The following is a 22132-nucleotide window of genomic DNA, read 5'->3' as shown; positions in this document are numbered from 1 at the left end:
TTTTGTTCTACGTGTGAATTTAAAAACAAGAAAAAGTAGTAGTACTTTTTCTTGGTTTTAATAAACTTTTCTATATAAAAATTCAGTTATCAAATTTTCTATTGCGATTAGAGCTATGTTCACCTGTTAAAACATGTTAAGTTATGTCTAAGGAACAACATTTGATGATATGTGGGCATGTTGGGCCTATTAAATCAGAGTATAAGTGATATCTCTATGGTAACATAGCAAAAACACGATTTTTGATTGGAGACACCTCTAAATAATGTCCAAATTAAGTCATTTTTGACGAAACTTCTTAAATTCACACGTAGAACAAAAATCTGGGCTGACCCATGTATATTTCAAAACTTTTTCAAAATGTGGAGAGGTCTAATAAGCATTGGTTCATCGTCTTGATTCGTGTTTATGTTCCTTTCTCCGTTGGTTTGGGATTTCCGTCATAATCGCAAAGAACCTTTCTAACCTTTCATCCTCATGCTATTTCTCAAATCTTCCAATTTTTTGTCCAGTTCCACAATGCGATATTTATAGCAATAATAATTCTCCGAACGTTAGTGTGTGATTAGGAACTGGAAGTAATTTTTCTTGCAATTGATCAACATCTTGCGCGGTAGAAGATTTAACTGACAAGCATTTTGCGTTTTTGAACTAATTCTTAGGCCTGTCCGCAACGCACATATAACCATTGATTTTGGTAAAACAGATGAAATCCATTGCTGCATATCAAGCACAAGATGAAATCGTGTTCCTACATTCCCAACATTCACAGACAATTGACAAATGAAACGAACTTCTGGGGAAGCGAGACAAAATAAAAAAAAAATGAAAATAAAACAATGAATGGCTGAACCGATGCTACTATGAAAGGCCATGCAGTGCGAAATTAGATACCTTATACAGCAAAAAATGCACCCTAAATATATCGCACGAGTTTGCCTGTTTAATTTAATATGTTCTATTGTTCGCCAACAGAAAAGCTACATAAAACCGTGTTACTGTTACAAATTTGATTGTTGTTCCGGGGTCCGGATTATTTTGAGAGCCGGCATTTTTATTTGAAAATAGAACTGGACTGTTGAAGTTGGACAGAGAGATTTCTGTATTTAAAGTAGAAAAAAAGCAATATAAAATGAGCGTGAATTAACTCCAAAAATCATGTATTCAAGAAATTATTTGTATTTCTACAAATCTAGTTCACGTCAAAAAAATGATATTTCAAACATTTGGATTAGATCATCTATGCTTCTCTTGTATTAAGAAACTTAATTATGCAACAAGAACATTTTTCTGATTATGTTTCATTTATTACGGTTACATTTCGTAAATCGGAGACACTGACTTTTATAAGGTATGTCGACTAAGACAACCGATTTCGAGAAGTTAATTAAGATTTTCGTAATTCCTTTGTGCGTGATCGTGATTTTGAATACTTGAGGCTACCATTAGATTTTGACATGAAGTAACATGACTCAAATTCATGATTAAGGAAATCATTGTGTTGTTTTCTTGCCAGACAACACATTAAATCTTAGCAAATGAAGAATTATGAAACCGTAAAAATGTGGCGAATTTTGTGAATTAGTTCACGTGTAAATTTCAAAACTGAGAGACGAATTGCATGAACATGAAAATGATTAAGTATTGTAAACTTCACATTCGCGAGAAAGATCGTGAATAACATATAAATATTTTTTTATTTGGATTATAGAGGTTTTAACCTTAGGGTCATTCGCCTCTTTATATAAATAAATAAATAGTTCACGTAGCAAATTAATAAATGTATAATAGTCTGAGTTCTGTGAAATATTTGACATGAATGTGTTAGGACTAAATTGCATACTATATGAACTATATCATGAAAGTAGACACTAATTTTATGGTTTTATGAACTATTGCACGAAAACGAATGGTGAACCGCAACCAATACACTATGAATGAGGAACCATGAACTGGCCGGAATGGACAATTCTGAGCTTCGTGAAATAGCTTATGAAAATATTAGGGCCATAGTAAAAAATGTATAATATATAAACTGGACCATGAAAGTGGAATCGATCGGTAGTATATTATGGTTTTGTGAACTATTTTACGAGCATGAATATCAGATCGTGAGCATTACACTATGAATCACTAAATTGATTACGGAGCAAAATTAGATCTATGAATACATTTACAAATTTTGTGGCATTACACGCTCACGTGAATTTATCAAGGCTAAGGGCTGAGTTGCTTGAACTTCCAAATTCATGAATTTATTCATGACCACGGTCTAGTACCAGTGCACGAAGTGAAAGTGAATGAATTCTTTAATAATATCCCGAGTTATGTGCTATTCCACATTATCGATATTTTATTTATTGGCCAAAAATCTGGTTTAGGAAGATAAAACCGGTATCAAAAAAATGGAAGACGAAAACAATATATAAATGTTCAAATTTTCAATTCTACAGCAACGCCTCATATGCATACCCCGAGTGATTTGGAAACATTTTTTCTGGAAAAAACTTTTTTTGAGCTGGCCGGAAATGTAACACGAAGAAATCATTATTGATCGTTTTGAAATTTTCACAAAATATTCAGCATTGATTTCGCCAGCGAAATATAAAGCACAGGATTTTATTGCCTGTTTTTTTTTAAATAAACAGTTTTGTGTCGGTTTTTCCGTCATTTTCGGCGCTTTTTCACTCAAAAGTACGCCATTTCGCGAAAAATCTAAATATCAGAAAAATTCGCACGTCGCTTGCTATTGTTATAAGGAATCAGAAAAACTTTAGTTTTTGGCTTTAAGTCAAAAATTACGGGAGATAGACTTCCGGCCGTGGACCCCTTCAAAAAAAACGTGGAAAATGTTTCACACCCGCCATTTTGGGTTGAAATTACTTGATAAAACTATTTTTTGTGATTCATTACTTGTGTAATAAATCCCATTTAACAAGATCTCGATTCATCTCTTCATTGCGTCAAACAAATTTCTCGAAATATGCCTATTTTTCGTGCTCTACAGTGGTGTAACCTCTGAAGACCATGCACAATGATGTATACTATATGAACTATATCAAAAATTTCCCATGTACGTTTGGTGAATCGCAAAAGGAAGGAACCAGATCATGAGACATAAATGGATCAATTAATAATATTCTCTTCTATTAATTTACTGCCATGAGTACCAGAATTTTTCTCAAATTACTACTTTATAATTTTATTAGAGAAATTCAAACAAAAATCATCTACACAATTGTTTGTCGGATTTTTGCTTGCGGTTAAAAATGACTAAAATTTCGAGTTTAAAGTATGATGTTTTTACATTGAAGGAGTTTCACTAAATCCGTCATTCGGTTGCAGTGTATAAGAAAACTTAGGTCACTCCGAAAATCTAAACACCTCCCGTTGATGGATCGGCAAATAGTTCGAAATTGGACATATAGCCGTATATCTCATATCATCAAGAAGGTTAAGAAGTATCAGATAACTAAGCTACACGAAAAACGTCAGAACAGATCCAAAGAAGGCCAGGATAGCAATTCAAGCGTCGACCCTATTTTTCGATTAAGGATGGTAAAGGTAAAAATGAATGAAATTTGATTTGTTCTGTACAAAAATCAAAGAAACGATTTGGAATACAGGTAGTCAAAGTTTGTAACCTGTGCTAGACGTTGTCCCATTCTTAATCTGGCAAGCAATCTGCGGATGTGACAATTTGGCTCTTAATCACATCTGAACCCGTTAACGGACGCTATCGAAGCACTATTTATAATTTAAATATAAAATTTTAAATAATTTAAAGCGGAATAATCCAACATGGATTTATTTAAATAGTTAAATGCACATAATCTCATTAATAAAGGTTCAACCAAATATTTATCCAGAAGGGCCTGTCAGTAATGTGAGTCAGCACGCCTCTTGACGGTCCTAAGTTTCATTCATGCTGGAATTTGACTGGTTTTCTCATACTCTGAAACATTCGACAGTCTCCAATGACACTTTTCAAATACCTCTGTAACATATATTTGATACTACAGAAATCAGAGAAAAAATTGACCGGTGATTTATGCTTTTCATTGACGTCCTATCATGGCATGGCATGATTGAATTTAGCCCGCGAGCGAAGTCAGCCGCGGCGCTTGATCCAACCATTGGCAATAATTCCCGAACGACAAGAACCCACCAAAGGTGAATGTTGAGTTCTTCGAACTGAATTTGACATGCAACTACTTCGTGCGTATAAGAAGTAGGTCAGACTTGGAATAGGTGGATGTGGAGATGGGAGAAGTCAGGAAAAAAAAACAATTGAATAGAAGTTTCCTTAATGGGTTCTGACAGAGAATGATTTTTATTTTCAAAAAAGCTATAAACCAGTCGTTGTCAAAGCATCTCCAACTAACCATATTTTTCCCTGTTTGCTATAGCATGTGCTTCAATTTGTAACAATAATTTTGATCTGTTCTAGGAAGCAGCACAATATAAATGTAAAACGCGCCACTCGTTCGCCTTTTATTAGCCTATGTCAATGATAATTACAGTAAATCGAAAAACGATTAAAAAATCTCGGTTTTCTTTAGAATGATCCTCGATTAGTGAGTTTGTGATTTAAAATTAAAACATCGGGAGTTGGCCTGACGGGAAAGGTGTCCGGACTTCAATAGAAAAATGAGTAAATTGTAATCGTCACCCTTCTTTGTCTATTTCGAGCAAATGACACGATCTCAGGCATAATGTTTTGTAGCAGAGGTTAATTTAACTAACTGTAAAAAATGGTGACTTTCATTTTTAAATTCGAGCTGCTATCGAGTGCTACTACGGTTGTTGCACTACATATGTAGTTGGTTGCATCGGCTTATCGCGTGCATAATGTGAGATTATTAATATTAATTACTCCTTCACCCGCAGCCAACCGAAGATAATGAGAATAAAAATTCACTTTGCATGATGATTATGATGAATGGGCACTTTCTCCAGGTTGAAGGTTAAGTGAAGTCAAATAGATCCGAATTTCAAAAGCAAAATCGTATTTGTGTTAATTTATGAAAAGACGTTTGTTTCTAGCTTTACATAGCTATTTGAGAGCATTGGCACCTGTTCTCTGTGGTGAATTGTACCGGTACATAATGACTATTGACATCATACAACCTTTTTCGATTGCGCATAAATTTAGCAAATCTCAGTAGTAAGTTGACCTTAATCATTTACGCAGCATTGCTCTATTATGGATTACTATTTACATGATCTCTTTGAGTAACTGGTGAATCGCTTCAAGTTTATATTAGTTTAAAATAAAGCGCTTAAACTTGAATTCTATGGTTAAAAATTTATAATGAAACGAAATAACAATCTATGGTAATTACATCTTAATCGAAACTACGTTACAAATAGCCCATTCTTATGGTCTAACGCCATCTTCAATCAAAATGCTCATAACAAAAATTTTCTGAAATGTAGTACATACATAGAACGAGTAAGTTATTCACGTTTCTCCAACAACAACAATAGATTTTTCAAAAGGCCCATAACATTTCTAGTAATTTTCTTTATACATGTTTTCAAATTTCATACTAATTGGCATACAAAACTGTTATTTTATTACAGAATATAATTCTAATTATCATTTTAAATCAAAATACATTTAACAAAAATCTTCCAAAATGCGATTGTTATCGAGATAATTGGAATTTTTTCTCCAACAAAAACAATTAATTCGTGTAATTATGCCCTCTTTAAAAGTTTTTCACTTTATCTAATCATAAAATGTCTACAACCTAATGTTTATCGTTTTAAAGACGCAAAAGTTTTTTTTTCAGAATTTTTGGATTTTGACCATTAAAATTTATAATAGCCACAAATCGTATTCGTGATATAGTTCACAAAACAAGATCAAGCATGGGAAAAATCGCATCGTGAACCGATCGTTCGCGCTTCGCAAGCAAGAAAGCTTCAGTTGTGATGCATTCTGTTAGCTTCGAAAATGATACCTAGCAACCTGTCGTTGCGGACACATGCGATTCAAAGATATAAAAACCAACGAAGAAGCACATCAGTTGTGTTTTAATTCTTTCCTTCCCCAACGCGGATGGCTTCGTTCGCGAAGCTCTCCTCGAGGGGTTCGCGGTTTGCATAGGATTTTCATTATACAGTTTTATTTCATTTTCATATTCGCACAATATAATTAATACTTAGAAAACCATATACCATTTTAAAACTAGCTGATAATTTTAAAAATTTGCAACAATGCACTGCTAACAAATAGGCCGCAAGGAACTTCAGTAGTTCAAATTGCTAGTAGTGTATCACAAAACTACCCATAACGCGATCTGTCAGCAAAAAATCCAGTGCAAAAATAGGTACTATGTTTTAATCATGCATGAAGAAACCTTTGTGAGCTTCGCGAAGCTACGTGACAAACATTCACGAGCGAAGAATTGACGCTGCTCTTAAATTTTTTAAGCTTCACTTTTTATTCGCAGTTTGCCCATCTAGTGACCTGCTCTGAAGTTATTAGACTTCTCTCTTCGTGCATTGATTATGGTTAATTAGTGAGCACAAAATTTTGACTACTTTGTGATCCACAGTTAGCAACAGTCGCGCGAGTGAACGAATTTTCCCATGCCTGAACAAGATATCGCGAATCAGTCACACTTTTATAATCCAGTTCATATCCAATGCATATCACGATAAAACGAAAAGAAATTACGAATATTTGCATGAAATGATCTGCATGATCTCATGAACATGAATCACATTATTCCATGTTAAAAATCGAAAGGGAGCGCAAGAATAAAATATCTGGATAACGTGTATATAAATTGTGAAAATCGTGACTAAAATCCTGAAATCGCGAACATAAATTACACTACTAGTAACTAAAATATCAAAAAATGTGACTAACATCCTGAAATCATGAACACAAATCACTCCACTTGTAATCACGATAACGTGATGGGAAATTACAGAAATCGTGACAAGGATCCTGAAACCATGAACATAAATCACACTAGTCGTGAATAAAATATCACGATAACGTGAATACATATTACGTAAATACGAGTCCAGAAATCATGTACATAAATTGCGCTATTCTGCCAGACAAAATCGATAGTAAACTCATGAATTAAATATCACGGTGACATGATGAGAAATTACAAACATCGCGTCAAAGCTTCTGAAATCATGAATATCGTCTAAATGACGGTTATTTTAGTTGATATGCTGTATACCATACAGTGTATCCCCAAATTATGAACAAGAATCATAACAAAAGCTCAACATGTCCAGGGAACAATCGTAGTAACCCAACCAAACAAATCGTTAAGTTCACGAAATTGTTCATGAATTTATGAAAGGATTTTTATCCGTAGCAAATACGAAGAATAACGATGAGAATTCACCAGTGATAATACTTTTAGTTGCCGAGAGGAAAAATCCGAGCCGAAAAGTTCGAAAAATGATTAAATCGTGCAGAGCTCTAGTACGGTCAACCGAACGTAATGAGAGTAACGAATGAATATGAGTCATACTAAGTGTTGTATGACTAAGTGTTGTATGATGATTTTTTAGGCAAACAAACAAGCATTCTAACGGTATTATCTACTTGATGATATACGTATTTGTTGCAAACAAGAGCTCTGCAAGTCGAAATGTGCGCTTTACCTATCCTGAATTGTTCTACTTTGATTTATTTATATGTTCAGTTAGTTATTTTATCTCGTTACAATTATTAGCGATAGAATACTGCTAGCTTTTGGAACCAAATTTTTATATTTTTCAGTTCTATCATATGCGTAGATCATGTCATGAAAGTTTTTAATCGGAAACTATTATTTATGTATTATTTATCTCGGGTCAAGAAATTCTTAAGGAACGAGATAGTTCATACTCAAAATAATAAAATGTATTCATAAGAGAATTGTAAAAAACGCAACATCGCAGTTTGAGGTAGTTCTCATCTTAATTATCAATTTGCAAAACTGGAATAAGAATTCAGAATTTCACAAACGTCAACAGGTCGGATTCAATTCCAAAGCAGTACATGAGCTAAGTCATGCTTTTCCTTGAAAATGTAGTGGCTAGCTAGAAGAGAAAAACTATATAAATATATAAATACTTAGAGATTCGGTAATTACTCTCGTCAACTAACCTCTTCAGAGTTTACTGCCGCATTTATGAGTACATAATGCTGACTACAAGTGGGTCAGTTTTATTATGTCATGTTTCAAAATAAATCCCAACGTATTGCCACTCATTTTACACATCGCAGAAGACAGAAATGCAAACTGTAAAGTGAAATGATGTCCCATTGTGCTATTAATATCAATTTACAGCCACGAGTAGCTCAGTATATGAAGATGCAAATACTAACCGGGAAAGATTAACAATTCCTCGAACGCAAATTACGCTCAATAGATAAAGGAAGATAAACTGGATTTATGTCAGAGTACGTATATTAAGTGGTGTACTATATCTATAATTGCACGAGGCTTCTATCTATGAGATAAAGATGGGCACTCTGATATTAATTTAATCCTTTAGTAGAGATGGTCGAATTTAATTTTTTTTTTCTGACTCAAAGTTGCCCGAGAATTTAAAATTTTATAGCCCAAATTCGAATGCGTTGCGTTGCGTAAGCACGGTATACTTCGTAGATTGCAGACTGATGACTCTCATTTCCAGCCAGACTACTTGAGGAGCATTGTTTGGGAATAACAATTGAACCAGTCCAAGCAAGAGTTTCGCCTGAGAGCCACCATTGCGGGCCACGACCATCTTTACCGTAACTTGGAATGAGAAAGGAAGTGTTGATGTGGTACTTACTTAACGGAAGGCCCCGTCTCAGTGACACTCCCATAAGTACCACGGATTGGGTAGTGGGTGGGTTGTTAGTCAGGATTCGCTTCAAGCAAGCGATGCGACTGAGAATGTATTTTCGTGCATGTTTGAATAGTTTATTGAATGTAGGATACGTAAACTCTGGCTAATTGTTTATCGAGATTGTTTCATCGAAAACAACTTGAACTCCGGACAGCGCCGGCTGTCAGGAGTGTTGTCGACAATGTTAAATGGACCGTAAACAATGAGTTTAAAAGTGGTAGGGTGGAACATTCAAAAATTATGTCACGCAAAGATTACCCAATACTAACTAACTCTCTGCCATATTACCACGTTATTTTCCCCTTGGTCTAATACGAATCGAATTCTTTTAGTTTTTCCTTCATTTTGTAGTAGCACTTTTATGCCGCTACTCGCATACTTTATAGCCCAAATTCGAATATTGAAAAACCCGATTCCGACATTTTTGAATTTTATTTATCTAATCTCAATACGAAGATTTTCAATTCAGAACCAGAGCTCATTCCGACAGTGGAATAAAATTGATACAATATCTGACTGAAATTTGACGCAAAACCAATTGCAATAATTCATTCTCAGCAGCAGACTTTGCTTTTCTTTTTAAATTTTATCTAGAATCCTCTAACTTCTATGATCATTCCTGCCAACACAGGGACGTTAATTAATTCTAATAATCATCCAAAGCTCGTTCTGCTAGAATGGTGGTAATGAATTTAATTCGCATCTATTATCTATAAGTTGTCACAGTTGTGGCAAGTGGAGTTTGTCTTTATATTCAACATTCTTGTGTTTCGATTTTTGAAAAAAAAATTCTGCAAACTCATAGACAGGGAAGGTCTCTCTATTGGGTGAATTAAGTTTTAACTCGTAAGGAAACTGGAACTAATTGATCATGGTTTTAATAACGCGTCCCAGTCGCATCCAGCTGCAAACCTTATGTTTTCCAGAACCAAGATTTTTTTCTGGAACACCGCTGCAGAACCTTTTCAAAGAACCATTCAATATTATTGCTATCGTTTAATAGAGTTTCTTTCAAATGCAGTTGAAACAATATTACACACCACCGGCGATTCCGTCATTGTACAACTCGGTAGTCCTACTCGTCGTTAATTTACTATGCATAATTTACTTGAATATTATTGACTGAAGTCGCGATCACATGCCATAAATAACCAACGCAGCTCTTCGTTATTATAAGGATGACTAGGTGCAGACGATGTGATTGATTGCGTTAACTACTTCGTTTTGCTTATCGAGCGTTCGGTGCATGGGGAAATACAATCTTCGGAGAGCCATGTTTTGTAAACATTGTCCGCTGTCTGAATCATTGCTTATTGCGGCTTTTTGCACGCAGTCCTCGGAGGTCAAGAAAAGCAAGCTGTCTGTAACGGCAAGATCTGCATGATTTGCCTAGTCGTGCAAACAATCTTGCGGATGTATACGAATGGATCATGAAACATTGCGAATCAGCTTGTCGTGCTTCTATTTAATTATTATATTTAATAACTTGTTTTACTAGGCACTGCTTACTCTTCAGCACATATCGCACACCCTTGTACCAACACTATGAGAATATATCGGTGTTAATTTTTTGAACGTAACCCTTCGACATGGTTAGATGGGAAAGAATTTACATTGAGTGCCATTGAAAATAAACAGAAGTGATCTATTCAACTGCCTCTCACTTACAACCTTTAGCAATGTATATATTTAAAAAGAATATATCCACTTGTATTTGAAACACACATAAAATATTTGAATGGTTTTATTTTATATGCAATAGATGACACAATCTAATGAACTTGAATTTGCAAGTGTAGATTGTAAAAGGCTTTAAAAGGTGTATTACAAAAAATAAATCGCGAGCTACAAATATGCACTTACTCCGAAGATTCTAATCTATTGTATCGTGCAATCAGAGAGCAGAGTTTAGTTTAACAATCTAGTGTTTCCTGTGTCATAAAACGCTCAGACTAACGTTCGACAATCGATCATAACCAAAGAAGTGGGCGAAAAAGCGTGCCGCATAGTATTAAAGATCACTAGCGGGTGGTAGGTGACTTTTTCAACCGCAAACTAAATGTTTCGTGCAAAAGGTCAAGGAACGAGCAGGATTAGGTAATGCTTAAAGTTCAGAAAAAAACCAACTTGCAATCAATAGAAGTATACTGGTAGCAACATCTATTGTTGTTGTCTAAACTACATTGGTCTGGCATGAATAATGATGTATATGTAGTGCCGGACATCCAATGAATTCCGGGGATCCAATACGAATCAGATGTACTTTAACATCTCTGGAAAAAATTAATATAAACTTATGATTTGGTTTTCGAGTGGAAAACGGAGCACATTCTTCGAGAATATTTCCCAAAGCTAGTTTTGCGTTTTTCGATGTCGCATAAGGGTTCTACTGTTTTCTGGCCAGATCAAGTGATCACGTGGGGGGGTGCTAGAGGGGTGCAAATCAAATAAAATCAATTTCGTACCGAAAGTTTTCAATCCCCAACATACACCAGGTCTATTACGAAGAAGTCGAATTTCACGCCAACTAGTTTATTGGATTGACTTTCTTAAAATGTAATGAAATTATGTGTCTCAATAATTTGTGCGGACGCAATTTGCTGCATTCAGTTGAGATGCTTTTTATAAGCGGTGAATTATTCTCTGTGCTGTCTACTGCAAATTGAGGATCAGTTGGTCTGCTTTCTTTCGCGTTACTGTACGTCCAATACGTCATTGTAGTGTATTCTTGCTATTCACGGTCGGGTGTTCTTGTTGCCTTTCTCATATAAAGAAAGGCTATGCAATCACTGTAAAAATCGACTTTTTAAACGAGGCCCGGAGGGCCGAGTGTCATACACCATTCGATTCAGTTTGTCGAGATCGGCAAATGTCTGTGTGTGTGTGTATGTATGTGTGTGTATGTGTGTGTGTCATTTAAACTCACACAATTTTCTCAGAGATGGCTGAACCGATTTTCGTAAACTTAGTTTCATCTGAAAGGTATAACGCTCCCATAAGCTGCTATTGAATTTTTAGTTGATATGACTTCCGGTTCCGGAGTTACGGGTTGAAGAGTGCGGTTACACAACAAATTCCCATATAAACTGGTACCACCATGATGTTCAAATGATGTAAAACATATTAAAATTGATGTAACATTACTCTAGTTTGCGGGTCTAGATCACTAATGATCAATCAAAGCAGCTTTGACCACATTGGCCACCTATGACGGTTCATGACGCCCCCGGGGAGCCCGCCAAGTTCCTAAGCTAATATCACACCCATTCCCCAACGAATTCTCTACCGATTTTTACAAACTTGATTTCAAATGAAAGATGCAGTAATACCATTGACTGCTGCCGAATTTCATTCGGTTCTGACTCTTGCTTTCGGAGTTACAGGGGTGTTAGTAAGGATACACTGGAATTTCCCATATAAATCGGTACAATCGTAATACCTCAGAGGCTAAAAACTATTGAAATGGTCACCAAATTACTTCTAATCGCAGATCTAGATCACTGATTGCCAATCAAACATTCTTTGAATATATTGTCCACTATCGACGATTCCGGAAGTCCGGAATTCCGGGCATATTCCACAATTAAAGTCACATCGGTTCTTCGGTGATGACTGAACCGATTTTCTCAAACCAAGTCTCAAATGGAAGGCAAAATATGCAGTTGAGTATTGCGTCGCCGCCCCTCCCTCTCCTTGCCTTGCCCTTACACCTCCCTCCTTCATCACTCCCCTCCCCTTGGACCACCCTCACGCCCGCATTTCCTTCATCCACCCCGTATACTGAAATAAGATGAAGGATTTCTGACGCATCCTCCACTCCCACTCTACTAACCTCCCATTCCCTCCACTTTCAAACCCATTCCACCAACATTTCAAAATATAATCACTTGAAGATAACATCGACCTCATGCTGATTAAGCTAATTAAATATTATTCTTTTGCTTTTCTCATATAGAAAGGTTATGCAATTGCTCCAAAAACCGACTTTCTAACCGAGGCCCGGAGGGCCAAGTCTCATATAACATTGGACTCAGTTCGCCGAGATCGCAAAATATCTGTGTGTATGTATGTGTGTATGTATGTGTGTGTACGTATGTATGTATGTATGTATGTATGTGTGTATGTGCGGATTTGTTAACAAAATATCCACATCGGTTTCTCGGAGATGGCTGAACCGATTTTTACAAACTAAGATTCAAATGAAAAGTATAATATTCCTATAGGTTGCTATTGAATTTCATTTTCAACTGACATCTTGTTCCGGATTACGAGTTGAAGAGTATGGTTACAAAACAAAATTTGTTGATTTGTCCTCATCGGTTTCTCGGAATTTTCTGGTTCCTGAATTACAGGGTGATACGTACGATCACGCAGCAAATCCCGATTCTAACGAATTCTGCGATGAATGTAAAAATGTGAATTTTTTTTCCAAAATGTAAACACAACTGTTGAATTTGTAGATCTAGGTCACCAACAGTCATTTAAAGTCTCTTTGGCCACACTGGCCACCATCGATGGATCCGGAAGCATCCAAATTCAGAATAACGGTTATATTGGTTTCTCGAAAATGGCTAGACCGATTTGATCAACTTAGTCTCAAATGAAAGGTGTTGCGTCCCCGGAAACTGATATTAAATTCCATCTCCATCCGACTTCCGGCTCCGGAGTTACGGGTTGTGGAGTGCGATCACATAGAAAACTCCTATTCAAACCGATACCTCGATGAATGCAAAAAGGTGCTCTTATATATACTTACCAAGTGTGATAAGAATTAAAGACATTTCCATAATGTTATATTGTACGAATCAGCGATTAAATCATAGTTTGGAGAAATGAGAAAGGCACAATTGCACCTCTAGGTGGATTAAAACAGGTTTTTATTTTTTGTTCTTGCAGGTGTGTATCCATTTTCATCAATGTTAACTCTTTTATTAGTGATGGTGGCTTTTTGGTTTGGAGCCACTAAGTGCAATCGTTATTTCTTCGCTATTGGCACTGGTGTTTCCAGATACAAAACGCTTCTGTTCACAGTGTCATTTGCTTATATAGTTACTACCTTCCTCTCCTTTAGCTGTAAAAATTAGGTAGAAAGGGATAGGTTTGGGCCAATCGCATTTTCGCAGTTGTCAAAGTCAGACAAAATAACTCAATCCTACTTCTTTTATTTCTCATTGCATTTTCAATTCTAGATACCTCAGTTTTTCCTGTAGTATGCAACTAATTTGATATAAAAAATGTTAAGCATTACAGGTGTGCTCATCCTCATATGTGTAGTAGGAAAGAAGAATAGCCACTTATATTAAAGGATGTAAAGTCACAAATTGAAGTGCTTTTATCAATGTCGACAATATAGTTTTCGGTGCGGTTAATGTGACCAAGTGAGGCTTCGATTCTAATTTTCGATTTCGACAAGAACTTTGGGGGACCCTCCTAGAGACTAAAGTTAATCCATTAGTGGAGACCTGGCAACATGCTCGATATCGTGATAACTATCGCCACATGCATAGAGACGGTTAGAATAATAGAACGTAATCACTACGCCAGTTTTCCATTGCCTCGAGAAATACAGAAGTACAGAACATATCTTTGAAGTAGATTGGTATTTCGTCACCCCAGCTGAGTCCGCCTTTGCATTACCCGGGGTCAAGCAATACGAAAGAAACCAAGCTAAAGCAGTAGAGTAAATTTTTTGCAGATAAACCGTTCAGAAATCTCGGGTAATATGGGAAAAACTTCCCACGCTCCATCGAAATGAGGCTGTCTATAATATAAATAATTATCTGTTTCAATGATTCTACGACTCACACGTTGGTAAGAATCCCAATTACAGTAGACAATTTTCCTGTTGAGCGAAAGTTAAGACGAAAAAAGGATGCGCATGAAAGTCATGATTTAAGTGATTTTCACTCGATTTTTCAATAAAAATTTCCTTTTTTGGTGAATTTGCTTTCTCAAGACACGCGGTACAACCTTTCGACGTGATTTCTATATCTTTTGTTCATTGCGCTGCGTACTTCTCTTCTTCTTCTTCCAATTCTGTTTATTTTCCGTCGGCCTATTTCCCATGAGGGTTTTGAATCACTTGATACGTTTTTTAAAATTTCCTGATCAGTATGTACTCTGTCAGCCTGTTGAAATCTGTTCAGCCAGAATTCCGACGTAAAAGAATAAACGTTTCGATCTAAAAATCGATGTGGACACGATCGAAGTTTGGAGAGACAAATGACAATCGCTTGATGCAAAACAAGACATCGGACTACAGAACACACATTATCGAATCCTTGAAAAAGGTCCCACACGGACCGAAACGTCGGATGAAGACAAAATAGTGTTTTTGTGAACCGCTGACAGCGCAGCCGAAACACATAATCTTCCTGATCAGGAAAAAATTATACTGTAAGCCGGTTTGGCAAATTAAAATTTTATTTGAGTTCGATCAATCTAGAAACAAGCCGTTGAAGAAACTGCGAGGACTGGACTTGTAGGTTAAGTTGGTAGGCATCTCCGGATCGGTTCACGTCTCGAAAAGTTTCCATACTAGTAGCAGTAGTGAATCCGGTTACACAGCAAAGGCCGGTCAAAAAAAACATGGAGTGGGTTGACAATTGCTCGGAAAACAAGTATTCCTAAAATCGTTAATAAAGTGTCATGGATTCTGGAACAATAACTTTTTTACCTTACGAAAACAGGACCATGAACAAAATGCATATGTTTTATAATTATGTTAAATTTTCCTTCGGTAACGTCAAGAAAACGCTTTCATTAGTGCAGCTATTTGTTTTTGTTTTCTGAATTTCAGTCACGATTTCCGCTATGTCATTACCAAATCAATTGTCTGTTCGGTTCTGTAGTTCTCAACTTTTTGAATATTTTATTCATAGATTCAGTAACATTATTTATGGTCCCACTATACAATGTGAACTGATCCATGATTTATTACAGCTTGCACATGATCTGGTTTACGTGGTTGAGAATTAGTTCACAAAATCAAAACATACTTTCCCGTGAACTATTTCACGAAACTTGGAATATTATTCAATAATCCTTTCATTCATCGTGAATTAGTTCATGATTTCTAATATATTAGTCACGATTCAATATGCGTTGATCGTGAAATAGTCAATAAAATCATAAAATGAATGGCTAGCCTCCAAAAGGGGCTAACCCACTATTTATCCGAAATTGACATTTTTGCATTTTTTAACAGTTCTAAGTAATCCACGCCCTTTGAGAAATTCGCCATTAGCAATCAAAGCTGACCATGGAGGTAATCCCAGTACTAGCTGGCGTCCAAAAGGGGCTAACCACACATTGTGTATTGTGGAAATTCGAGTTTTCTCGTTCGTTTTCCGCGATTTTAAAGTAGTATATCGATTCACCATCAGTATGTTGTAGCTCACATATCGGTGAACTCGATATAATACTGTTTTAGTTGGATTGCATTGTACGTTGACGTTTCGGCCCAAACAGTCGTTCCTGAAGGCGAGTGCCGCTCACATACTTGCTACCCAAGCAACATATTTTGTAGTAACAGAATATAACCAACTAATAATGAAACCAAATCACGTGTAATAATCTAGCCGGGGTGAACATGATCTCAACTGTTTCATCACCAAAAAAGCCCAAGGCGGAGTCTATTTGTAACTTGTCATGAAAACTTACGCTGTATTGCAAATCAATTTTGTGCCGCCTAGTTTCAAATCGAGGTCAATTATGTTTGGAAAATTTTCGGTGTTGGAATAATGCGATGTGATTTTGGCAAGATAATTTGGAATATTTGAAAGCAAATATTTTGCTCTTCTATGTTTAAATTTCACCGGCGCATCTAGATTTACTGTGAATTTTTCAATTTCACGTTTATATTTTCAATGCGCCCTCAAATAAAATCCGCAATGGATGAAAATATAACGGTAAGATATAGCGCTCCAGGAAAACGACGCAGTTTTCGATTGCGCCTACCAATATGCAATTCGAATATAGTGCAAAAATTTATGAAAGCATCATGGCCGCCTTCTCGTTGTGGCTGATTCGTTGACAGAAGAAAGACAACGAATACAGATGCATCGATAACGCCATCTCGTTGTTGCAAATTTGTTTTGTTAAAGTGTCGGCAAGTATTTGACGAGTTTCCAAGTGTTTTGTTCTTTATGTGATACTTATTGCAAACAAACACTGACAGCTGCTATCCACTATAGCATTCAGTTACTTTCAACTAACAGTTGTCAAACATAATAGGCTCCACCTACTAAGCATCGTTTATAGTCGGTGTTGTTAAATGGAAAATAATTCTTTTAGTCAACAGAACCGCATTTTACGGTTCGATTAGCAGCAAAAAACTTTTTTGTGGTCTATTAATAACAATCCATGGTCTGAAAAAATACACTGACACTTTCCTACAACTGGTATTCAACCAAATAGCTTGATTTTTCTTCCTAAACTTGTTACATATGTTGCTTGGGTAGGAATGGCTATTTTCTGTCTAATATATATTTATTGCATGAATGTATATTGTTGATCGTAATTTTTCGGAACTTCCAGTGATTGAAAGTTGAACGATCAATAAGGGATCAAAAGAAAAACGGTACATTGTGGTCGGAAAATTAAAAAAAACGTGGAATCAATTATTATCTTTCGTTATAGAGTTATTGTGTCTTCGGAAAAGTTGCTGAATAGTAGCCAGATAGAAATGAGGTGTCTTCCAGACAGTTGTAGGTCATATCATTTCAAATATATTTCTGAAGATGCAAACTTTGTAGGTCATGTATGTTTCGAGATAGAGCATGTTTTGGTTAAAAATGTTACTTACTGAATGGGTCAATGAAGTACTAATAAAATTTTAACAATAAAAACAATGTTAATGAAATGCGGAAGTTTTTTTTCCATTTCCGGTAAAAAAGGCAAAATGTGTATTTGCCCCTTTTGGACGCCAGTCATTCAAATATTATTGATGTATACGTGAATTGATTCATGATTCTTAGTGAACTAGTCATGACTCATAAGCCGTGCTCGCGAAATTGTTCACAAAATAATATATTCGTGAACTATCTCATGATTCGCAGCATACTAGTCACGACTGACCATTCGTGCTCATGAAAAAGTTCACAAAATCATAAAATATAATTCACTGACTGACCATTCATAAACATGAATTATTTCACAAAATCATAAAATATTTTTCATGTGTTCGTTAATTGGTTCATGATTCCTAGTGCATGATGCAATGTCTATCTTGAGTGTTTGTGATATTTAGAAGATATCCCTAATCATTTTCTACTGTATCGATTTTGTTGGCTATTTTCGGCAAATTTAAGAATAAGAGAAACGAAAGCAATGAAATTGTAAGACGGATAGGTATTCTAGATCAGTTATAAACTTTGAACGAAAAATGAAGACTAGGTAGGCTCATATGGACATGATCGAAAGGAAATGTGAAGAATCTGTTGCGTTCTGTTAGTATGAGTCTTTCAATTTCATTACTTTCATTTCTCTTGGATATCGAACTCTTGTTTATAATATTTTTTAAATCAATTGCAGTTTTGTACGAGCTCTCCGTAAAAAACATTGAATTTTTTATTATTTAACTTGTGTATGTTGAAATTGCTCTAAACAAAGTTTCTATTACCTCGGATCAATATTCTTGTAAATATATATATATATTTAAAATCTCCAAATACTTCACGAGTTATTTAAAATACTTAAAACTCTCTCACTTCTCTGTCTGACTATCGGATGTATTAAATCAGCTTCTTTACTTCTAGTTTATCTACCATCAATATCAATCATCTTCCATCGGACAGCGATTATCGGACTACTGAGCAACACCTATCTTTCTCATCTACCACAATGTCTTCACCAGTGAGAAATAACGCGAGTATTAGAAATAACAACAGTGTAAAAATTCACAAAAAAGATAGTTCCAAACTGTTTAGCAAAAACTACTTTCAAGACTTGCTCAACAGATATAAGACTTACTCGCCGTACTATAAGGATCACTTTCAAGCAGACCCAAGTAAAATGACTAAATCGCTTTCAAGTATGAATGGAAAATGTAACGGCGGAAAATGCAGAGATGGAGATACGAAAGAGGAACTCGATGAGTATGATTATGAGTACGAGGAGGAAGACGATGATGATGAGGAGGATGATGGTGACGATGAAGATGAATACGATAACACTGAAACACAAGGTGATGCTGGATACATCACGACAACCAGTTCATCTGTTTACGCAGCTGTATCTTCAAAAGTCAACAGACAAAGTACTCACAACAAACAAAGCCACGGAAGAAACAAACACGATAACAGCATTCGTCGCGATATGCTGGTGGCAATTCCTGACAAGGTAAGTTTACCTATAATGTTCCTATAATGTTTCTCCCTTTTTTTGTACACCCAACACGATTAAACGATTAATCGAATGGAGATAAGTTCCACCTACTTTCTTATAGCAGATATGGAGTACGTTTAGTTGTGCCCGATATTCTCGCTAAATTTTTAAAATTTCTTCATAAAAATATATGAAAAACCCACAAAGCAAATCATAGTTTCAGCACAGACTAACAGACATAACACTATGAGGGAATTCCCTTAAAAACATCGATCCGACAATTTTCCCAGAACACTAGCTCCACTTTTTATTCACGGTCCCAAACTCTCATTTACTCAGGTTTGGGAGCAATTTTTCACTAGTGGTCTATCCCCCGTATGCTTCTTCATATGACAGTGGCGCCATAATTTCAAATATGGCCACAGTTCCAACTATAAATATATTTAAAATGACCGTTAAAGCGTGCGAAGCTTGGTTTTAAAGTCTTATGTCTGTGGTTTCAGTACAAAGTGCACCCGAAAATCACCATGAATGTAATAAGTTACCCATTTAGAATTTTTATATCTTCTATCTTATGCAAAATACCCAGGATAGAACTTATTCGTTGAACCTGTTAGCATTAAATGTTTTATATCTTCAGTAACCTGGATATGGGCGTATTCTTTCTTGAAGCTATTCATATCAGTGGATCTTTATTATTAAATCATTTTTTTCATTCGATTTCATTTTTAAACATGGAAATTTTTGTGAATGAATTAGAACTAACCGAGATAAGCTTATTTTTGCATGTGAAAACCAAAGGCATTAGACCAAAAGTACGTAAGAGTTAAGCCAAAATAAAGAAACAGTCCAGCTTTGGTACAAGGGTACCAGACGTGGACTCTGATTGTGCAGGATTGGTTGACTTATTTTGGCTTCGCTTTTTTGCGTGACTATTCTCTATAAACTGAGGTGTCGATGGATGGGTGTTCCTAAAACGTCAATACAAAACAGCAGCACTCCAACTTTATTCGTCCCAATATCAACTAATAGAAATAAAGAAACCAATTTCTTTTTTGAAATTATGATGAAACACCTTTCCGTGTTAGTTTGTTTACGATGTGTTAATCGGACCATGCACAATATTCCAGAAATAGATGAAAACAACTCTTCGTAGGCGCCTAATTATGAGCTAAATTTTATAGACAGGAATATGAAGTCGTGGATCAGTTTACGTACACATGCAATTGAACGTGAAAAATATGTCAGTGAGTCATAGTTCACAGTAAAACTATCAAAATCGCGAACAATGACTCTAAATTTGCAAACTATGTGACTCGCAATAGTTCACGTCAAATTTAACAAAATCAGGAATAATTGTTAGAACCACGCCATTTCGTGTGTATATAATCTTACATGCTCCGCTTCATATCTACTCCATAAACTTTGAATACCGTGATGCAAAGAATTTTTTAGCACGTATGTTTGCATGTCCTCAGCTGCTACTGGTTTGCGGCGCTACAACAAACAATCGACTGGTTTGATTGGAGTTTGATGCATTTGTTTCAAAAACGTTTGTCCGACTCTGAATTTTTATTGCTGCTCAAGCATTGAAAACAACTTTTAATATCAATCTGTATTTTTCCTTCGTTCGACCTTAAACACCATTTCTAACTAGCGTTTCTCTCGTGCTTTGTTGAATAAATCCCATCTTGTATTCATGGTATACAATCTAACATGGGCAATTTCTTTTTCGTGTTGTCCTATGCAGCTGAAGCCTAGCGTTAACCCTCAAGGTATGAACCTCTAATTGAAGCTTAGACTTTATTCTATGGGGCGCTTCGTCGTGTTTTTTCTTCTTCAATGTGCGCACTTCATGCATCTCAAGCGCCTTTGGCTTGATTTGAAAGGTGTTACACGGACTGTAACTTTTTCTACTATTTTATCGACACCTGCTAATCTTGATAGAAGGCCAGTGCAAATCATTTTGTTTAACGACTGCATCACTCGGAGCTAAAATGTCTTAATTTTTCCAGAAAGCATTCGAATGCTCTGTAGTACGCGGTCAGGTTCGTGTCAATGTATGCGTGCTTTTCATGAATACTATCTAGTCCGTGTTGGGGACCGTAAAACGGGGCGTCTTCGATCGCCAAAGTATAAATTAGCCGTTGTTTGATCGAGTCCCGAACAGGAATGATTCTTTGTGTAAGTCGAAGCCTAGTTTTGCCCGTATAACTGTACTGGGTGCGTTAAGTGTCATTTGCTAAGTAAATATTGATGCGTGTTCGGAATACCTTTCAAACTTAATTTTAAGAAGTACCTAGAACAGTTTCATTTTCCTTTCAAACTTTTAACGCCCTTACTGACACTGTGAAACCAATATTTTGGAGGTACGTAACTAGCTACAAGTTTTCAAAAAATAGTTATAATGATTTTAAAACTTATGGTACAATCCAAATGCAGAAATTCATTATTTCTTCCAACACTGTCAGTACACCACGACACCGATACTTTAAACTTAAATAAATGAGAATATAGTCATCGCAGAGACTTGATACCTTTGACTGAAATGTTCATAATTAATTGCTGAATAACAAGGACGTAGTCAGAAAATGAAAAGAAGAGGGGGAGGCTTGTGTACTCCGCAGTCCCTTTTTAGATTTTTTTGCATAAGACAAAGAATCATTACGTCCTTGTAAATGTCAACGACTGAACATTCTTAATATTTTGATAGACCCAAATATGAATCATACTACAACCTTTAATGTGGGATTTTTTAGGATTTACGCCTACAAATTTATGTGTTGTTTTTGCTTGAGTCAAAAATTGACTCAGGTCTGGAAATCGCGTTGGGTTCTAACCTGAAGTATATTTCTGGTTCACCAACATCACCTCTGTTTTGCGTGAACCAAAGTCAATTTCATCAAAAAACGCTTGTTTGAAGTAACTATCCTGGTTTCGTTCC

At 35.9% G+C, this 22132-nt stretch overlaps 1 protein-coding gene across 4 annotated transcripts in view; it reads left to right on the top strand.

Moving 5' to 3' along the window:
* Nucleotides 1-22132, top strand: part of LOC131686117 (uncharacterized) — a 280208-nt gene that overhangs the window by 80895 nt on the left and 177181 nt on the right. For all 4 annotated transcript variants that reach the window (XM_058970274.1, XM_058970273.1, XM_058970276.1 and 1 more), the window contains exon 2: nt 18621-19203. In XM_058970274.1, the coding sequence (XP_058826257.1) occupies nt 18621-19203 (583 nt within the window). The remainder of the gene's footprint in view (nt 1-18620; nt 19204-22132) is intronic.

This window comes from Topomyia yanbarensis, chromosome 2 (genome assembly GCF_030247195.1).
Source record: "Topomyia yanbarensis strain Yona2022 chromosome 2, ASM3024719v1, whole genome shotgun sequence".
In the NCBI taxonomy this organism is placed as follows: domain Eukaryota; kingdom Metazoa; phylum Arthropoda; class Insecta; order Diptera; family Culicidae; genus Topomyia; species Topomyia yanbarensis.
Note: the sequence above shows the minus strand (reverse complement) of the source record. Positions and strands in the feature narration are given on the sequence as shown.